Consider the following 18,846-nt stretch of genomic DNA (forward strand, 5'->3'; position numbering starts at 1 on the left):
CTTTCCCTATGCTTCAAAGTTTGGATATAATCAACAACTTTTTTCATGGAACTATTCCACACCAAATTGGTAACTTGTCCAAAATTTCTAAACTAAATTTGAGTTATAATCTTTTCAATGGTTCCATTCCACAAGAAATAGGTGCACTAAAAAATCTAAGTCACCTTAATATTGTAAGTTGTAAGCTCACTGGTTCCATTCCCTCAACAATAGGAAAGTTGATAAATCTTGTTGAACTTGATCTTTCAGCTAACTATCTCTATGGTGAAATCCCTTCAATAAGAAACTTGATGAACTTAGAAAAACTTGTTCTCTACGGAAACTCTCTTTCTGGACCAATTCCTAAGGACTTGGGAAGAATCTCTTCACTTAGAACAATCAAATTGTTACAAAATAAATTTTCTGGCCCAATTCCATCATCCATAGGAAACTTGTCCAATTTGAGGACACTTTTGCTAAGTAAAAATTCTCTTAATGGATCAATTCCTTCAACTATTGGAAACTTAACAAAACTCATTCTATTGTCACTTTGTGAAAACCAACTTTATGGATCAATTCCTTCTTCCATAGGAAACTTGGTCAATCTAGAAAGGCTTTGCCTTTCACAAAACAATCTTTTTGGACCTATTCCTTCTACTTTTGGAAATTTGACAAAACTCACTTTTTTATTACTTTACATGAACAAACTCAATGGTAGCTTTTCATCATCGATGAATAACATTACCAATTTGCAAAGCTTACAAATAAGTGACAACGATTTCACTGGCACTTTACCACAGCATATTTGCCTTGGTGGATCACTTACAAATTTTTCAGCTAATAACAATCATTTTAGTGGTTTAGTTCCAATTAGCTTGAAGAATTGTTCTAGCCTTGTTAGACTTAACCTTGAAGAAAACATGTTGAGTGGAAATATTTCAAATGATTTTGGTGTATATCCAAATTTGAGCTACATTTTTCTGAGTCACAATAACTTCTATGGCCAACTTTTATCAAATTTGATAAGTAATAATCTCATTGGTCTAATGATCTCACACAACAATTTATCAGGTACTATACCTCTAGAATTAGTTCAAGCACCTAAGTTACAATCACTTCAACTTTCCTCAAATCATCTTATAGGGAAAATTCCTAAAGAACTTTGTAACTTGACTTCATTGTATGAACTCTCTATAAGTGACAATGAACTTTCTGGCACTATTCCTATAGAAATAGGATCCATGCAAGGACTTCAAATATTGAATCTGGCAGGAAATAATTTGAGTGGCTTAATTCCAAAACAAGTTGGAGATTTGCTCAAATTAGTCCAATTGAATTTGAGCATTAATAAGTTCATGGAAGAAATTCCACTTGAATTTAGCAGATTGCAATCTCTTGAAAATCTTGATCTTGGTGGAAATTTGTTAAGTGGAGAAATACCAAAAGCACTTGGAAAGTTGCAAAAGTTGAACACATTGAACCTTTCACATAATAAACTCATTGGGACTATTCCATCAAATTTTGAGGATATGATCAGCTTGACAAGTGTTGACATATCTTATAACCAATTACATGGTTCAATTCCTAATAATACAGCATTTCTTAAGGCACCATATGAAGCATTGAGAAACAATAAAGGCTTGTGTGGTAATGCCTCAAAATTGTTGCCTTGTCATGAGTTAAGTCACAAAAAAAGTAAAAACAAAAGTGTGGTCTTAGCACTTTTTATTACTTTGAGTATTCTTTTTCTTTTAGCCTTTTTGGTTGGAGTGTCTTTATGTATTCATTGGAAAAGAGCAAGAAAATTCCAAAAACAGTCTACAGAAGAAGAAGAACAACAAACTCAAGATGTTTTTTCCATATGGAGTTATGATGGAAAAATGGTTTATGAAAATATCATTGAAGCCACAGAGGATTTTGATGACAAATATCTCATCGGCGAAGGAGGTTCTGGTTCAGTTTACAAAGCTAACTTACCTTCTGGTCAAGTTGTTGCTGTGAAGAAACTTCATGCAGAAGTTGATAAAGACAATCAAAATTTCAAAGCTTTTACATATGAGGTTCAAGCATTGACACAGATCAAACATCGTAACATTGTGAAGTTGTATGGATTTTGTTCGCATTCGCGCCACTCTTTCGTGGTTTATGAGTTCCTTGAAGGAGGGAGCTTGGATAATGTGCTAAGAAATGAGACACAAGCAACAATGTTTGATTGGAAAAAGAGAGTGAATGTTGTTAAGGGTGTGACAAATTCTCTTTACCATATGCATCATGGTTGCTCTCCTCCTATTGTTCATCGCGACATATCAAGCAAAAATATTCTTTTAGATTTGGAATATGAAGCTTGCATCTCAGACTTTGGAACAGCTAAGATTCTTAATCTTGATTCACATAATTCAACAACATTTGCAGGCACTTATGGCTATGCAGCACCAGGTTAGACCCTTCTTTTAGCTTCTTGTTTCAATAATAACTAATATTCTTATAATTTATAACTACATTTTACACATCATTCTGTCATTTTGATATGCTAATTTCTTAACATGTTACTAAGGTACTAAACTACTAATGTCATTTTTCATATGTTCAATATTTTTTTTTTACAGAGCTTGCATTTACTCTCAAAGTGAATGAGAAATGTGATGTGTTTAGTTTTGGAGTGCTTTGTTTGGAAATAATCATGGGAAAGCATCCAGGAGATCTCATTTCTACATTGTTTTCATCATCTGAAGCACCAAGAGCATATAATTTGCTATTGAAAGATGTATTAGACCAAAGACTTCCATTTCCAGAAAATTCAGTTGCTAAGGATGTGATTTTGATTGCAAAAATGGCATTTGCTTGCTTGAATGAAAGTCCACGTTCAAGGCCAACAATGGAACAAGTGTATAACATGTCTGTCATGTCAAAATCACCATCAATGGAGACATTCCACATCATCACTCTTGGACAACTTCTAAATTAGGGAACTAATGGTTACTTGTGTTGCAAGCTTTTCTCTTGTTTTTTTTTTTTTTGCTACAAATAATGTGTTTCTAAGTTTTGTTGTTATCTTTATCTGGCTAGTCTTGAGCTTTAAATTACTTTAAGAAAATAAAATTTGTCTTGTGTTGTAACTATTAGACGTGTGTTTGAATAAATAACTTAGTTAAGCAAATATTCAATAAGTGTTCATGTATTAGGTATTAATATTTGTATAATAAAAATACAAATATGGTTAAATTACTTTTAAATAAAGGTACATTAACTTTATTCTATTTCACATCTCACTTTATTATATTTTATTCCAAGGACAACCCATTTAAAAAAGAAAAGTAAGAATTCTATCAACTAATAAGAAGTGCATTTGAAATTCCATCAATGATTCAATATAACCTGTATTTAAACTTTTTTTATACAGTTTGACGTTTGCAACTCAAAATCTTATGAAAGACTACTTAATGACAACATGTTAATTATAAAAAGACTACTTAATATATTCACTAAATTTAGTTGTTTAGAGACGTATACAACTAAAAACAGAACTCATTAGTAAGTAGCAATTATTGCAATCCTAAATGTTTTGCAATCCTATGTTGGACCAAAGGTTTACATATGGCCCACAAAAATTTGGTTGGTGGGGAAGTATTGAATTCTAACATGTGCAACTCCAAAAAAATACTTCTTCTATAACAAAATATAAGCAGAAAAGTACATGTATATGAGTTACATTTGATTTAGATATATGTACTTCACATCGTCATAAAAATCAAGTAAGTGGAAATAACCTATTGAAATTGAATGACAATGTATAAAATTATTCATTTCTATTATCTACTCTAAATTTTCTAAACTTCACCCACCACGACATCTCTCTATCTTTCTTTGACCTTGCTACCTCAAGAGTGTTGTCAAGTAACATTGGTAGTATCAAACCAACTGTTGTTGGTGATGAGAATATGGTATTTAAGAATGCATTGAACTGCAAAGATGGAAAAATTTGGCATCAACAGCAAACCACTACAAAGCAATGTGTTTATTATATAAGCACTTATGTATAAAATATTTTCATAAATATATAGGGGTGTGCTCAACATGTAAGTTATTTTCATAACCTTTTTAAAAGGGTTTTTTAAAAGGGTTTTTTGAATATGTCATAAGATGTTTTCATAAACTCTACTATATACTTACATAAGTGTTTGTGTTATAAGATAAGCGTCAGGACACAAAGGGAAACACTCTTCAGATCTCCACATTAGACTAAAAGTAATTACAAAAGTGATTTGAATACTACATCTTCATCGAAAATCTTAAATCATGCAGTATGTAAGTCTTGTCACTTACATGTTGCTCAACACTCACATTTTCAACTTTTAATGTGAAACTTTCAACAATAAGTCCAAATAGGTTCTAAATAAGCTGTTCCAAAATGACTATGAAACAAATGAAAATGACAGCAACATATTGATAAAGCAAAAGCGTTATTGTAAGGGCCTCAAGGTTTTGAGCAGGATAATATAACTGAGTGATGAAATTAAACTCACCCATCCGGTGTTAGTATGAACAAGTCCAAGTCGCGGAGGAGACGAGCACTGATTGAAAAGTTGACGAACAGATATTCCAAGGAACAATGTAAGCCCAATGATAATAAGATTTCTCATAGAGTTCAAGTTTGTAAACTGGAGAAATGATATTTCAACCGAAGCTGATGGATGAACAAGGAAAAGTAGATTGTAAATAGAAGTACAAAAGCATATGGCAATGAAATCTCACTTAAGATGATAAATGACATACCAACAAGGCCAAAGAGAATGCAGTATAGTGCAGCAAATATTGGGAAAGGTATAGATGCAAACACAGCTACAAACTTTCCTGCATGACGGAAGAAAAACATAACAAAAAAACTTTGGTAAATGAAATTGTCATAGTTCATTCTTATCACAAAGCTAAATCAACTTCAATTAATTTTGTGACGAGAAACTTGATTACTTATGTTCGGATTTGTTTATTTGAGTTTATCTACTAGTATAAACATTTGTGAAACAGTTTAAGAGAATTTATGAAAACAACATACGATATATTCATATGTTGTTTTCATTCATCTTATTTTCAGAAGTTCGCTAGGATAGTTTATAAAAATAACTAATTATAGTGTTTATGAAAATAATTTGACTTTATTTTATATTTGTTATAAAACTAATTTATATATAAGTACTTGTATGATAAACTCTTATGCTATAAGCATTTAATTAAGTTGTTTACTCATGTTTGTTTGTGTATACCGACCTGAAGTAGAGGAAAGGACATCAATGAGATGAAGCCGCCTCTTGATTCTCAAGAATTTGTATTTTTAATTGTTTGATTTTCTATGATGATTTTAAGTTTGTTCATTTTGATTTCGTTTTTCTATTAATTGGATTTTTAATATTTATATCTGAACAGCTAAATTATAAGTTTAATGATTTTATTATGTGTATAACTTAATCGCCACAAGATTGTAAAACAGTTATTTGTGTATTTTTGTGTTTCCCTTCTAGTTGATGGTGATTGTTGTCTCTTCACTAAGTCTTTGTGACTTACCCATTTATGTTGTTTATTTTTTAAATTCACATGCAGCTGAGTAGTAAACTATTAGTAGACTCAAGTCTCGTTTGTATTTTTTTTTATAGACCTCTTTGATCGAGGACCCTTTTTTTGTAAAGTATGTTGAGTCGCGATATAATTTGCAGCTACTTTGAGTCTAGAAAGTCTTTTTAGGAGATGTATTGAATATTAGATTATGATTAAATTGAATGTTTAAACAAAAAATTTATAAATTTGAGATTGTTAAAGTTACATATGTTACTTTGTCAAAATTTTGAGAAAAATTATATATAATTTTTTTGAAATGATTATTGAGAACTATTTAGTCTCTTAATTATTAAGTTAGTTGGTAGACTTGTCAGGTTATGAGTATAACTAATGTGCCGGTCACGGTGTTTAGTTTTCGTGTTCGGCCAGATACATTTATAGACCATATAGAAGAAGCAACTTGCAGATCAAACTCAATGTAATAACATGACTTACACAGAAATAGTGGAACCTGTGCCTGTCCCCAAAAGGCCATTAAGCATGACACCAACTCCCTATACAAAACAAACAAAATCATCTCCGATGTCATTATTTATTTTCCACCAATTTGGAGAGTATAGAATGGACTACAGGTGCCATTCCAAGAGGACTGAAAAATCTGAAGAGAAGATCCTTGAAGAAAGGATTAATTTTTGTTATTTAATACTTATGTTAATTAATCATTTTTAATTCAGAAAATGTCATGCAATTAGTTATATACCTTGAAATTAGTCCCCAGACTTGGCTGTAACCCAAAATTATCTGAATACTTGATGCTACAATTAGAGCTCCGTGTATTGCTCTCATTGTTTGTATAAATCTCTGAAAATCAATCACATGGAAACATCTCTTTTAAATTTCAATAACCTACCATATAAGTAAGTAGTTTAACTATTTTTCTTAGGAAGTTTATGTAATTTATATGCTGATCCCCTATTATTTTGATGTGTTACAAAGTTTTCATGTATTCAGTAGGAGTTTAAATCATAATTTGATTGTCAATTATGTGACACTAATGTGGAAATTTATCATTAATTAGAATAACAGCAACTAAAGTCCATCTATGTTTCTCTTAAAAAATAGAATTGAAATTTTCCAAGAAAGTTCCCTCGTTATTTATATTGTTTAGGATTTTATTATAAGCCTACAAGCTACCATTATATCTATCTATGTAACACCGACACTTCATATTGAAAACATGTCTGGTGTTCGACACATTTTAGTATTCAACATTGACATATGTAATTATATTGAATCACTTTTATTTTCAAAAAATTTATCAGCTTCTTATGTCTGATGTTTATTCGTATCACATAGCCAATTCAGCACATATATAGGTATGCAGGGTTCCAAGAAACCGCAAATGTTTTCCAAATAATGTTTGTAGAAATGTGTTAATACCAGCTACAAAGACCATAGTTTGTATCACATGTGCCTTGTCACGCTGCTTGTATATATATAAATAACCAAATCAATGAATCACTCACTAAAATAAACATCACTATTAAAAATGTGTGCCTAAAACAACAAATATATATGGTTTGCATAATTGAAGGAACTATCATTGAAGGAATCATAACACTTGTTCCAAGCATTAATATGTAATTTTGAAATGCTAGTAGCATAGTTTTAACTGCATAAGGCCTTCACAATAAGCCAAACAACAAATAATACATAAAAAATTACTATGGTACTATCTTATTTGTAGCTTATTTGAGTTTTGTGTAATGTATGGCACAAGTACTTTTGTAAGTGTTTGCAGAGTTTACAAAAATGATGTATCTATAAGTTGTTTTAGCTTATTACAATAAGTTTTTAAAATACTCCCTGCAAATTCAAATATAAGCTATTGTCAACTAATTCATCCGAATTAAATGTTATTATTTCAAATATACTATTAAATTAATTTATTAATGTTGTGAGGAGATAACTGTCTAATTAGGAGTAAGTTAATAAATGTATTTATTTTTTACATGAAATCAAAAAAATTAAATACATTTAACTGTCATCGTTTTTTTTTTGTCGGTATTTAACTATCATCCTTATTAAGTGTAAAAGTGAGTGAATAGAAAATTTATCGACTTTTTTTTTCCGCCAATCTATTATATATATTTAAAACAAATTTATTCACTATATTAATGTCACATCATAGTAATCCCTTTCACATATACAAAACATATTTCACTTCAACAAAAAAATTGGTGTGTACGCTTCTCTTAGAGAGTTATTTAGTGTGTTGTATTTTAAAATCAAAATACAAAATTTATAACAATTCGGTTATAAAATATTAATTGTCAAACAATTACAGGTATACATCAAATACAAATAATTACAAATAAATTATTTTATTTCATGTCAATTAACACAATAAAACAACAAATTAAATTTAATTAATTTCAGTAAAATAAAACTGACCAAAATTCAAAGAGACATGATTTTGTCCATCATTTCTAAATATTTATATACTATATATATTTACCAATATTTAAAATAGAAAATCAAATACAAATTTTGCAAAACAAATTTAAATGGACTATAATGTTAAGTGGAATATCAACGTTCTAGTTGTTCACATGTATATTGTCTATACCATACAAAGTAAGACATACATATATATATATATCACATTACATCATACTCTCATATTTGAAAAACATATTAAAAAAATATTATTTATGATTTTCAATAATAATTTTATAAAATTAAATTAATATTTTTTTCTTCTAAATTTCAAATATTACATCAAACATTCAATAACAACATTTAGAAAAGATATCTGTAAAAAGGCATTGAGTAAAAATATGGCCCAAAACATCTTGCTCACAGCTGATTGACCCAATATATAATAAGCCCATAAAATTTTCCAATTTATTTGTATAAACTATTGAAAAATGCTCAAGCCCCCTCTTAAAATGTGGCTTTTTTACTATATGCTGCCTTCCGAAAATGAGTGAATTGCACTTCTGAAAGTATGCTTTCAGTAGTACTGTATTTAACAATTTGTGACTAAAATTGAGGCTTAATTATCACAATAAAGCTTTATAATCAAATCTACATATTTGGCCTTCTTATTTTGAGTATCATATTAGCAAAATATATAAAAATATTTAAAAATAAGTTTCATTTGATATTTCTAATGTAATATTAATTATTTTATTTTATTTTGACCTACTAAATTAATATTACGGGAATCACCCGCCAATTTATTATACTTTTCTTTACATGGATAACACTACTAATAAAGATTACTTTATAAAATAATTTCACTTTTTATTTACTTACAAATTTTCTATATCACATTCTGTAAAAAAATTATATAAAATAGTCTATAAATTATATTTACTTTTTAGTCCAACTCTAAATTATGAAAATTTCATTTATTTTAAGAATTAGAGGGTTAAATACTGATGATTAATTGAGCTGCATAAATCAACTATTTTAGTGAGTATACACAAACATGATATAATTAATTTTCTATAATATTTTCTTTCATGGAAGATTTTTTCTTATTAAAAAAAAATTGATTTACATGGATGATTTTATAACTTCTAAAAATTTCCAATTATTAAAATTCTTACTAGAAATCTAAACAAAATTAACGAATTTTGAGATCTACAATTATAATATCGAATCTCAATACCAAATTTTCATTTTAGCCAAATATTTTGTTTTGGACCACATGTACATGTGCTAAATTTCCTATTGGCTTAAATATATATATGCTAACTTAAAATTTGTGCTACTATATGTACCTAGTGGTATGTATCTCGCAAAACTCTTCAAGTTGTATCTATCACGCTAATTATTTTGAAGGTATATACCAAACCATTTAAAGGAACTGTCCTACACATGGCCCAATTAAGAATCAATTAATTCCTCACCGTCAGTTTATAAACATAAGCAATGAAATTATGAAACCTAAGTTTAATAATTGTAAATTGATAACTAAAAATCCGTACCTATAACTTGTATTAGTAGAAGCTAAACTACACTAAAATTTTAAATTTATGAAGACTAGACTTTGATTCTTTACTAATTCTCTAAGGTGACAGTGAGGAATTGGAACTTAATCATAAATTGGTCCACACGTAAGACACTGTATTTAATTTTGAATAGTTGTGTGGGTATCTCTCCAAAATAATTGGGGGACAAACACCTAAATATGAACTGTTTTGGGATATATATATATATATACACACACAGACACTTAAGTGATTTTGTTACAATGGACGGTCCAAACATGCATATGTTTAAAATCAGTAAAATAATGAATGACATATAAAATTCAATCAAAATATTAATGGTATGTTTGGTTTTCTATTTCAAATAACTCAAATCATTTTTTTCTAAGAAAAAAAAAAACTCAAATTGTCTATGACTAGTAAATTTTTTGTCCACATCATGATTTTGGAATTCTAAACGTAAATGTAACACATTTATTTGTTCAAAGAAAGACTCAAGAGGCTTAAATGTGTTATACGTAGTTGAAATGGCAGAGTAGTTGTTATCAGGATTCAGAACACTTCTCATTATATTTATACTAAGTATACATCACAGGTAAAAATTAATTGTCATTGTGAAAGCTAAAGGATTTGTTTGTGGTTACAAATTTTATGAAATTCTTATATTATTGAATGTAGGAGGTTCAATCTGTCAAGAAATGGTAGTCTTTTTCCATTACCGTTGCCATTTAATCTTGCTTCTTTTTTCTTCCTGGTTACTTTTTGTCACGAATATTGAATATTTGTCATTTGCTAAAATTGTTTTTGGTGCCAATGGTGCCAATAATTACAATTTCTCTATGATAAGTATTAATGACCCAGTTGATATGATAAGTATTAATAACCCAGTTGAGTTGACGTACATGATAAGATATAATATGAATAATTTATCGTATTTTATTTCTATCATGAATTTGAGTTGAGTTATAAACTAGTAAAATTCGATAAAAACATTAATTTACTTTTATAAAATTTAATTTAAAATAAAATATAAAAATATAAACCTAATCAAATATAAATATAAAAATAATTAATAGAATTTGATATTAAATTTAAAAATAAAATATTAATAATTAATTGAAAAAATATATTTGATTTTATCACAATGTTAGTTTTATATTTTTATATAATTTAATAAATTAATATTCAAAATTATAAAAATAAATTGAAATTTTAAAATAAATATAATTTATTTACAAAGGTACTTTTTTTATTTACATATAATATATATCATATATTTATTTATATTCTATAAAATAAAATAGAATTATTTGGTTACTCGTGATTTAAAAAAAAAAAATTATTTATTTAGTAGTGTCAGTTGATAGTTTTAAATATAAAATTATTTCACTACTTATTTAAGTTTTTAGTATTTTTTAATTATAATATTTAAAATATAATAAATTAATTTTAAAAGAAACTAATATGTAATTGTTCACCATGTTAATTTTGTTATTTAAATATAATATTTATTATATAATGTCATAATGAAATGTGTATTAAATACATTACAAAATAAAATATTATTATTTTAATGGTTATCGTGCGTGTATCAAACACATAATATGATAATGTTTATTATATTATTATTATATTTTATTTTTATCGGATGTTATATCTTATCAAGTGATTTAAACGAACCTTAATAATATATAAAGATTAATACTCTGTAACTTAATAATTTTTTTTATAATAAATGTCTGATAATTAATACTATGGATTTTTCCCCATATTTCACTTGACCCTATTTGAAAATTTAATTTTAATAAGAATCCAAATATTCAATCATAAAAGAGTAATTTTTATAAGATATATGTTTCAAAATTAAGTTTAAAAAAATTAATTTGGATGACTAAATTTATTTTTCGACATATATTTAACAATGTAAAAAAAACAAAGAATGCTCATAATTCATAAATAATCCTATAATATTTCAACAATTTTTTAATTGATTTTAAACATATTTTATAATTTCTTTAATTTATAAATGGAAAATAAGTTTTCATTTATTTCTTTCCAAAACTCAACTCCCATACTATATATACATATCCATAAATAAAACTTATAACTTTAGGGAAGATTAGACCGCTTGTTGTTTGCTCTATAAATCTAATTATGCATACACTTTCTTACAATTCATGACCAAAATCTACACATGTTTATTTCTGTGACAATTCACTCATCACTGCGCGTTCAACAACTCCTACAAATCAAATCTTCGTACATAAAATTGACAGTGATAAACGATATGTCAACCATAATTTATTTTAAATTATTATTTCCTCCTAATAGAATATAAACAATATAATATTTAAAAAGTTAATATATGAATTTTTTAACTATGACTTTTATTTATATTTCACTTTAAAATGATTATGTGATAATATATTAATTAACTAGACTATGTCGGGCTATATATCTTACACAAAAATATAAGAGATTTCTATCGATTAAAATAGTTATATGATATTTAATTAGATGAAAGAATATACTATGGTCGAAGTTCTTTGAGATGGTGTCCCTCTCCTACCTAGTTGTGGTTAGTATTACACTGCCGACAAATAAAAAGTATGCAAAGAAATGGGAGCTTGTTCCAATAATCAATTATACCTTCTTATTTATAAACAAAAATGTTATAATATTTAATTTAAATTAAATACATTAATATTTTTATTTATAAATAAAAACAGAGAGTGGTTTTTTTTTTTTCAATTATAAGTAAGCAAAGCATGTTAGATATTGAAAAACATGGTTATGATGATTATCATCACCATATCATGAGCAAAAAGAAGTAGAGTTGTAGAATAAAAAAAACATTGATAATGATAAAATAACTTATGATAATTTTAAAAGCGCTTAAGTTGCATCAAGTGTAGCCACGGTTTCCTTCAAATAATTTTCAAAGTACGAGTTTTTGGCAGTACCAAGGCATGCAAACGTAATCTCTTAATGGCATGGCAATTGCTTTTGATGCAAGAAAGTAACCAACTTTTCCCATAAAAGATCCACTTTTTAGTCGGCTTAAAATTTGTGTATAGTGACATTATTATTACTTAATATTGTCTTCATAACATTTGTTAAGAGAATAAAACACCAAGAAAATGTAGCAATCCACTATTTGCAAATGACTAGCATTGTTTAAGGTTGCTTTTTCACCCATCCTCCATTTTTTTCAACTAAATACTTGATTTAACAGTGCCAACAACTTTTTGATTGGTCCAACATTGTGTTTGTATGTTAACGTTAAAATATTGATCGTACCACTATTTAAAACATTTTATGAACTTTATTAAATATTCATGTCCAATGCTATTAAGGTTGACCAATATTTACTAAACAGTCATCATTAAAGATTGACTAGTGCTCCTCAAGGTATTATTAAATAAATATAAGACTAGAAAATATTCAATTAAATTAAAATACTACCTCTCTTAGTTTTTAGAAGAAACAGTCATGGGTATTTTTTTCTAATATTAATTTTTATTTTGAGAATTCTATTAGTAATTAGAATGACTTAACTAATTATATAAAAAGAAAGAATTACTTAATGAAAAATATTAATATGTGCTAAGCCTGAAATTATTATTATTATTATTATTATTATTATTATTATTATTATTATTATTATTATTATTATTATTATTATCCGGCCTGGCCATTGTTCCTTAGACATCAAGCTAAGGAAATGACTTAGAAGCTTACAGATGCTGACATGCATAGTTGTTATACATCTTTCAAATAGCTCTCTCAAAAGTCAAAATTCAAAACTAAAAACAAGATCATGTAATAAATGGAGTAAATAGCTGCTTTGGACTTTTCACAACAGATCCAGGTTGATTTCCTTATTTCGTGCACATAGAGACATACAACTCTAAGTGCTTAAATATTGGTGCGAAATTTACTCTATAAATAAATTATATACGTGTGACTTTAAAAATATTTATAATTATAGTTAATCACTTTATTGATTTAAAAATTATAATTAATTTTTAAAATATTTTACATTCTTTATAATTAACTATATTTTGTTTTAATTTTAAAACTTTCTTGAGATTCTTTTTTTTAATCTCTTTTTATAAAACATCTTTTAACTATTCAACTGAAATAATTATTTATTTACTAATTTAAGAGAGTCTTACATATAGAGTCATAAATAGTGTACATATATTCCCTCTTGTCTTAAATATAAATAAAATAAGTCAAAGAAATATAATGGATTTTGACCTTAATTTTACTTATATTTAATTTGATACTAGACAAAGTATGTGTGTAAGTAGTAACAATTAAGTTTTTTCTATTGTGCACAAGAAAAATATCGTTGCACCATCTACTCATTTTCACCATTAGATTACTAAATTCAACCGTCCATAAGTCACTTAATTCAATAATAAAACTTATTATCTAACGATGAAAATATAGTTGTACATTATACAACATATGCTTTCACTTGCACAACATAAACACCATAAAACTTGCCGTAATAATTAATATAAAAGTGATAGAGAGAGTTTCACATTCTCAATTTGTGGGGTACTTTACCAAAAGGAACCAAACCGATATGTACGAACTTTGATTCCTTTCCGTCTAAATTTTCTGCATTCACTTAGATCAAACATCAATAATTGTTAGATTTAAATTAAACGGTTTAGATTCAAACTTAATATTTTTAATCATGTAATAAAATTAAAATCTCTATATTTTTAAATCTCCTATCTCAATCCAACGATCCACAATTTCCTTACCACTAAATTCAATTTATGTGATAGTATAGAGAATCCAAATTCATATTTATAGACACATCTCATCTCAACCTATAAATGACACTTCAAACCAATTGTGTTGTGTGCTATAGTCTAGTGTGGTGTTTTAAGCCTCTACTTTTTTTTTCTCTATTCCCTTCATTCACTTCTAAAAAGTTTGTTTAGGAGTTTGAAGAGGAAACAACAATGGAGGAAAAGAAACAACAATTACATAAGAAGCACCAATTTGGAGCTTCCAAAATCTCATTACTTGTACAACATTGTTGTCTTTTCCTTTTCTTCTTCAACATCTTTACTACTACTACTACTACACAAGCTTTTGATTATGGTGATGCACTTTCAAAGAGTGTCCTTTATTTTGAAGCACAACGTTCAGGGAGGTTACCTTACAACCAACGTGTCACATGGCGTGACCATTCTGCCCTCATTGATGGTCTAGAACAAGGGGTTAGCTCAAATTCTCAAGAACCCAAAATTCATTTACATGTCAAATATCTAATTCATGTGTTTTCACTTAAAGGGTATTTTAATTCAAGTTAAAAATTGAATCTTTTTTATGTGTAGGTGGATTTGGTTGGAGGGTATTATGATGCAGGGGATCATGTGAAATTTGGTTTACCAATGGCATTTACTGTGACAATGCTTTCATGGAGTGTTATAGAATATTGGGAAGAAATTGAAAGTGCTGGTGAATTAGAACACACAATGGAAGCAATTAAATGGGGAAGTGATTATTTCATCAAAGCTCACACTAGTCCAAATGTGTTGTGGGCAGAGGTAATTCAAATCAATTCAATTCAAGTCCACTGTTTAAAGAGAGATACTATTAATTATGTGTTATGAAATTAATGAAGATGTTTAATTAAATGATTTTTTTTATTAGGTGGGAGATGGTGACACTGATCACTATTGTTGGCAAAGAGCAGAGGACATGACAACATCAAGGAGAGCATTCAAGATTGATGAGAAGAATCCTGGTTCAGATCTAGCTGGAGAGACTGCAGCAGCTTTGGCAGCTGCTTCCATTGTGTTTAGGAAAATAAATCCACATTACTCTACCTTACTTTTACACCATGCTCAACAGGTACTACGTACATCAATTTTTTTACATAATAAATACATCAACTTTTTTAAATTTATTTTTGCTTGTATTTGAAATTAAAGAGTTTGGCGTTGTAGCATGATCGCATAGATATTAGACATTAATATGTTGACAATGAAATGAAAGTGATTTAATATATAATATGTATTAGTGTTGTATCAGTAATTAAATACGAAATAGTAAACATCACTAATAATGTGAGATAAGATATATAAAGTGGAATTTCGAATTTGTAAAAATATTTAATTTAACAATATTGATATTGTATGTTGAGTTATATGTTAATGTTGTTGAGTTGATTTGATTTAGTTTTGAGTGTGTACTATAATTAATAATTGTTGTACCGTCTTTTTGTTTGAAAATATTAAGGATGTTTGGCTTTTGAAAATCATGCAGTAATAAAGTTGATTATTGAAATGAATGGTATTTTGTTGTTTTGTGTATGTAGTTGTTTGAGTTTGCTGATAAATATAGAGGAAAATATGATGCAAGTGTTGGAGCAGTGAAAAGTTACTATGCGTCGGTGAGTGGATACATGGATGAGTTGTTGTGGGCTGCCACGTGGCTATACAAAGCCACCGACAAAGAAGAGTACTTAGAGTATGTCATTTCCAATGCTAATATCTTTGGTGGCACTGGTTGGTCCATTTCAGAATTCAGTTGGGACGTTAAGTATGCTGGTCTACAAATCTTAGTTTCTCAGGTAAAATTTCCTTAATTTCATTGTCCAAAGTTTTAATATTTTATCTTAGATGTGGTAGTTATCTTCAATATAAAGATTTAGTGTGTGATTGTAGTTGTCATTTAAAACCATCATTTTCACTATAACTTAAAATTTTACTTTTATATACTAGTAATTTAGTTCATGGTGTGTGTGATTTTTTTTTCCTCAAAACTTTTTTTTTTGTTCCATGTGGAGTGGCTTATTTCTATCAAACTTTTTCTAGATTTGGCTTTATTAATCGATAACGAAGGGTTAAATGTTACTCCTTTTATTTTTAAAATGTGATTCATGGAGTATGCATGAATTAAAGTATATTGTTGTATTATTATGATCTTTAGGCATCATAAAATGAAAACTATTAAAAGTGTACCCAAGCACAAGAGCACGTGCTGCTGCCTGGTGGTGCTCTAGCTTTGCATCAATGTGTAATTAAAGTGATGTTGCTTATGGTTGAGCCAAATGTTAGAGAAGCCAAAAGTATTGAAAATTATAAATAGATACTCTGCGCACCAACATGGTGCAGTTCTTTTTAACAAAAGTATTGAAACCCCCTTTTTATATAAAAATACACAATAACGCCCACAATTTTTTTATTCATATTCAACGTCTTATTTTTTTTCTTTCTATCTTTCACTTTTATCATATTGTTAATAACTTAATATATTACATTACTATTTATTATTTATCTCTTTTAAAATATACTCAAAGTATATATAAACATTGTTAACATTTCACATCACTTTTTATTTTTATTTCTCTAAAAATGTACATTAAGTATATGAATGTACTCCAGTAATTTTTCAAAACAAAATACTATTGTTATCGGCAAACTTAAGAGACATATTTTTTGGAACATTAAATTTTTGTTTAAAAAAACTTTTGATAAATTTAATTTATGTTTACTAAAATAATAAAATTTTAAATTTAAATTTTCTGAAATATTTTTGTTTGGAAAATTTAATTTTTGTTTTTTGGAAAACATTTGTGTTCTAAAATATTTAGATTTTGAATTTTTAAAATATATTTACAACTTTATTGGATAGTAAATTTATTTATTTATTTTTTAAATAATCATAGGTAAATTTGGATTTTTGGGTGATTTGTGGGGCAGAAGTATAATTATGGGGTATACAATAAAATTTTCAAGAAAGGAAAATGAATTGAGTTGAATAGAAACATAAAATTAAAGCACATATATATTCCTCACATGTCTATTTATTACTACCTCCTGTCCTTAATATAATTAAAAAAATTAGCCTCAAATATAAGAAAAAGTTACGAGTTTTAAGATGTATTTATTGTTTAAATATCTTTAAATCCTTTTATTTTTATTAAAAATGGAATTAATGTTCATAATAGTAGATGTGAAAACATTTAATATCAAAATTACTATAGTAGTTTAAAAAAAATTAAAACACTAAATGAATCTTCTTAGTCCTAGTGATTTTTGTTTTTCCTTTTTATATATAAGCTAGATGGATTACTAGGGTAAGAGATACAAAGTATTTGTTGCAATCTAACTACAATTAATGCCATGTTTTTGCAGTTTTTAAGCCAAGCAAAACACAAGAAGCATATTGATATACTTGAACAATATAGATCAAAAGCAGAGTACTATATATGCTCATGTCTCAACAAAAACATCAATGGAAGCAATGTGGAACGAACTCCAGCTGGATTACTATACATAAGACAATGGAACAACATGCAATATGTTTCAACAGCATCATTTTTACTCACAATATATTCTGATTTTCTCAAAAACACAAATCAAAAGCTCACATGCCATGAGGGAATTGTGGATCATGAAGAAATTCTAAGTTTTGCTAAATCACAAGTTGATTACATTTTGGGCTCTAACCCAATGAACATGAGCTACTTAGTGGGCTTTGGGCCTAGTTACCCTAAAAGGGTCCATCATAGAGGAGCATCCATTATGTCATATAAAGAGAATAAAGGGTTTATTGGGTGTACTCAAGGGTATGATAATTGGTATAGTAGTGAGGATCCTAATCCTAATGTTTTGATTGGGGCTTTGGTTGGTGGGCCCGATTGGGAAGACAATTTTGAAGATAGAAGGAGCAATTTTATGCAAACTGAGGCATGCACTTACAATACTGCCCCTTTAGTAGGTCTTTTTGCAAAGTTCTTGCATATAGAGAACAATAAGATGGTACATGATTGTGATTCACTTTTGGTTGCTTCCTTTAAATAAATAATATAGTAAAAGTAAATTTAATACAAGTACTATGCTAGTCCTATATCTTTTTCATAAGCCAAATTGAACCCTTTTTTTTTGGGCTGGTGGATGGATGGTTTGTGGTACAGTCGAGACTTTATGAGTACATATACTCTTTGTTACTTCAAAAAAATTAGAGATTTGTTGATATGATTTAGGGATGTATAAAAGATGAAAAATGTTATTTGTTCGAAAAAAGTTCCTCATGAAACATAAATGTTTGCTCCTTTTTTAAAACAATGTGAATTCTTACTTCGTAACCAAATAGCATTGTTGATAATAAAAAATATAAAGATATAATTTTAAAATTGGTGATATTAATTGTTTATTTATACACGCAAATTATAAATTGAAATATGTATTTCGATAATATGTTCTTAGATTTTACTGCCACCAAAAGGGCTGATTTACCGTATACAGACACATAAACCGCATTTAAATGTAAGATCTTT

General features: G+C 27.8%; 3 protein-coding genes across 3 annotated transcripts in view; 2 read left to right on the forward strand and 1 right to left on the reverse strand.

Moving 5' to 3' along the window:
• The window catches only part of LOC101489486 (uncharacterized), a 3,695-nt gene extending 559 nt beyond the window's left edge, over window positions 1-3,136 (forward strand). The window contains exons 2-3 of the mRNA XM_027331714.2: window positions 1-2,415; window positions 2,586-3,136. Coding sequence (XP_027187515.2) covers window positions 1-2,415; window positions 2,586-2,944 — 2,774 coding nt within the window. The 3' untranslated portion in view covers window positions 2,945-3,136. The remainder of the gene's footprint in view (window positions 2,416-2,585) is intronic.
• Window positions 3,137-3,775: 639 nt separating this feature from the next.
• Window positions 3,776-5,542, reverse strand: LOC101494021 (nucleobase-ascorbate transporter 1-like). The gene is made up of 4 exons (XM_073365487.1): window positions 5,539-5,542; window positions 4,753-4,830; window positions 4,503-4,663; window positions 3,776-3,940 (listed from the first exon to the last, which is right to left on the reverse strand). The coding sequence occupies exons 1-4, from the start codon at window positions 5,540-5,542 to the stop codon at window positions 3,776-3,778; spliced, it is 408 nt and encodes a 135-aa protein (XP_073221588.1).
• An 8,858-nt stretch (window positions 5,543-14,400) lies between these two features.
• LOC101489804 (endoglucanase 11-like) lies at window positions 14,401-18,547 on the forward strand. Its single transcript, XM_004491055.4, has 5 exons — window positions 14,401-14,776; window positions 14,894-15,106; window positions 15,213-15,413; window positions 15,880-16,134; window positions 17,702-18,547. The coding sequence occupies exons 1-5, from the start codon at window positions 14,516-14,518 to the stop codon at window positions 18,368-18,370; spliced, it is 1,599 nt and encodes a 532-aa protein (XP_004491112.1). The 5' UTR covers window positions 14,401-14,515; the 3' UTR covers window positions 18,371-18,547.
• Window positions 18,548-18,846: the final 299 nt, after the last annotated feature.

The sequence above is a fragment of the Cicer arietinum genome, chromosome 2 (genome assembly GCF_000331145.2).
Source record: "Cicer arietinum cultivar CDC Frontier isolate Library 1 chromosome 2, Cicar.CDCFrontier_v2.0, whole genome shotgun sequence".
NCBI lineage: Eukaryota > Viridiplantae > Streptophyta > Magnoliopsida > Fabales > Fabaceae > Cicer > Cicer arietinum.

Excerpts from the sequence above, each read along its gene's own strand:
- LOC101494021 (XM_073365487.1), bottom strand. Across the intron at positions 4,664-4,752 it reads CATTCTCTTTGGCCTTGTTG|CTTCGGTTGAAATATCATTT; the intron begins GTATGTCATTTA and ends TTCATCCATCAG. Across the intron at positions 3,941-4,502 it reads TTCATACTAACACCGGATGG|TTCAATGCATTCTTAAATAC; the intron begins GTGAGTTTAATT and ends CCATCTTTGCAG.
- LOC101489804 (XM_004491055.4), top strand. The coding sequence starts at position 14,516 with ATGGAGGAAAAGAAACAACAATTACATAAGAAGCACCAATTTGGAGCT. Across the intron at positions 14,777-14,893 it reads TTGATGGTCTAGAACAAGGG|GTGGATTTGGTTGGAGGGTA; the intron begins GTTAGCTCAAAT and ends TTTTATGTGTAG. Across the intron at positions 15,414-15,879 it reads TTTTACACCATGCTCAACAG|TTGTTTGAGTTTGCTGATAA; the intron begins GTACTACGTACA and ends TTGTGTATGTAG.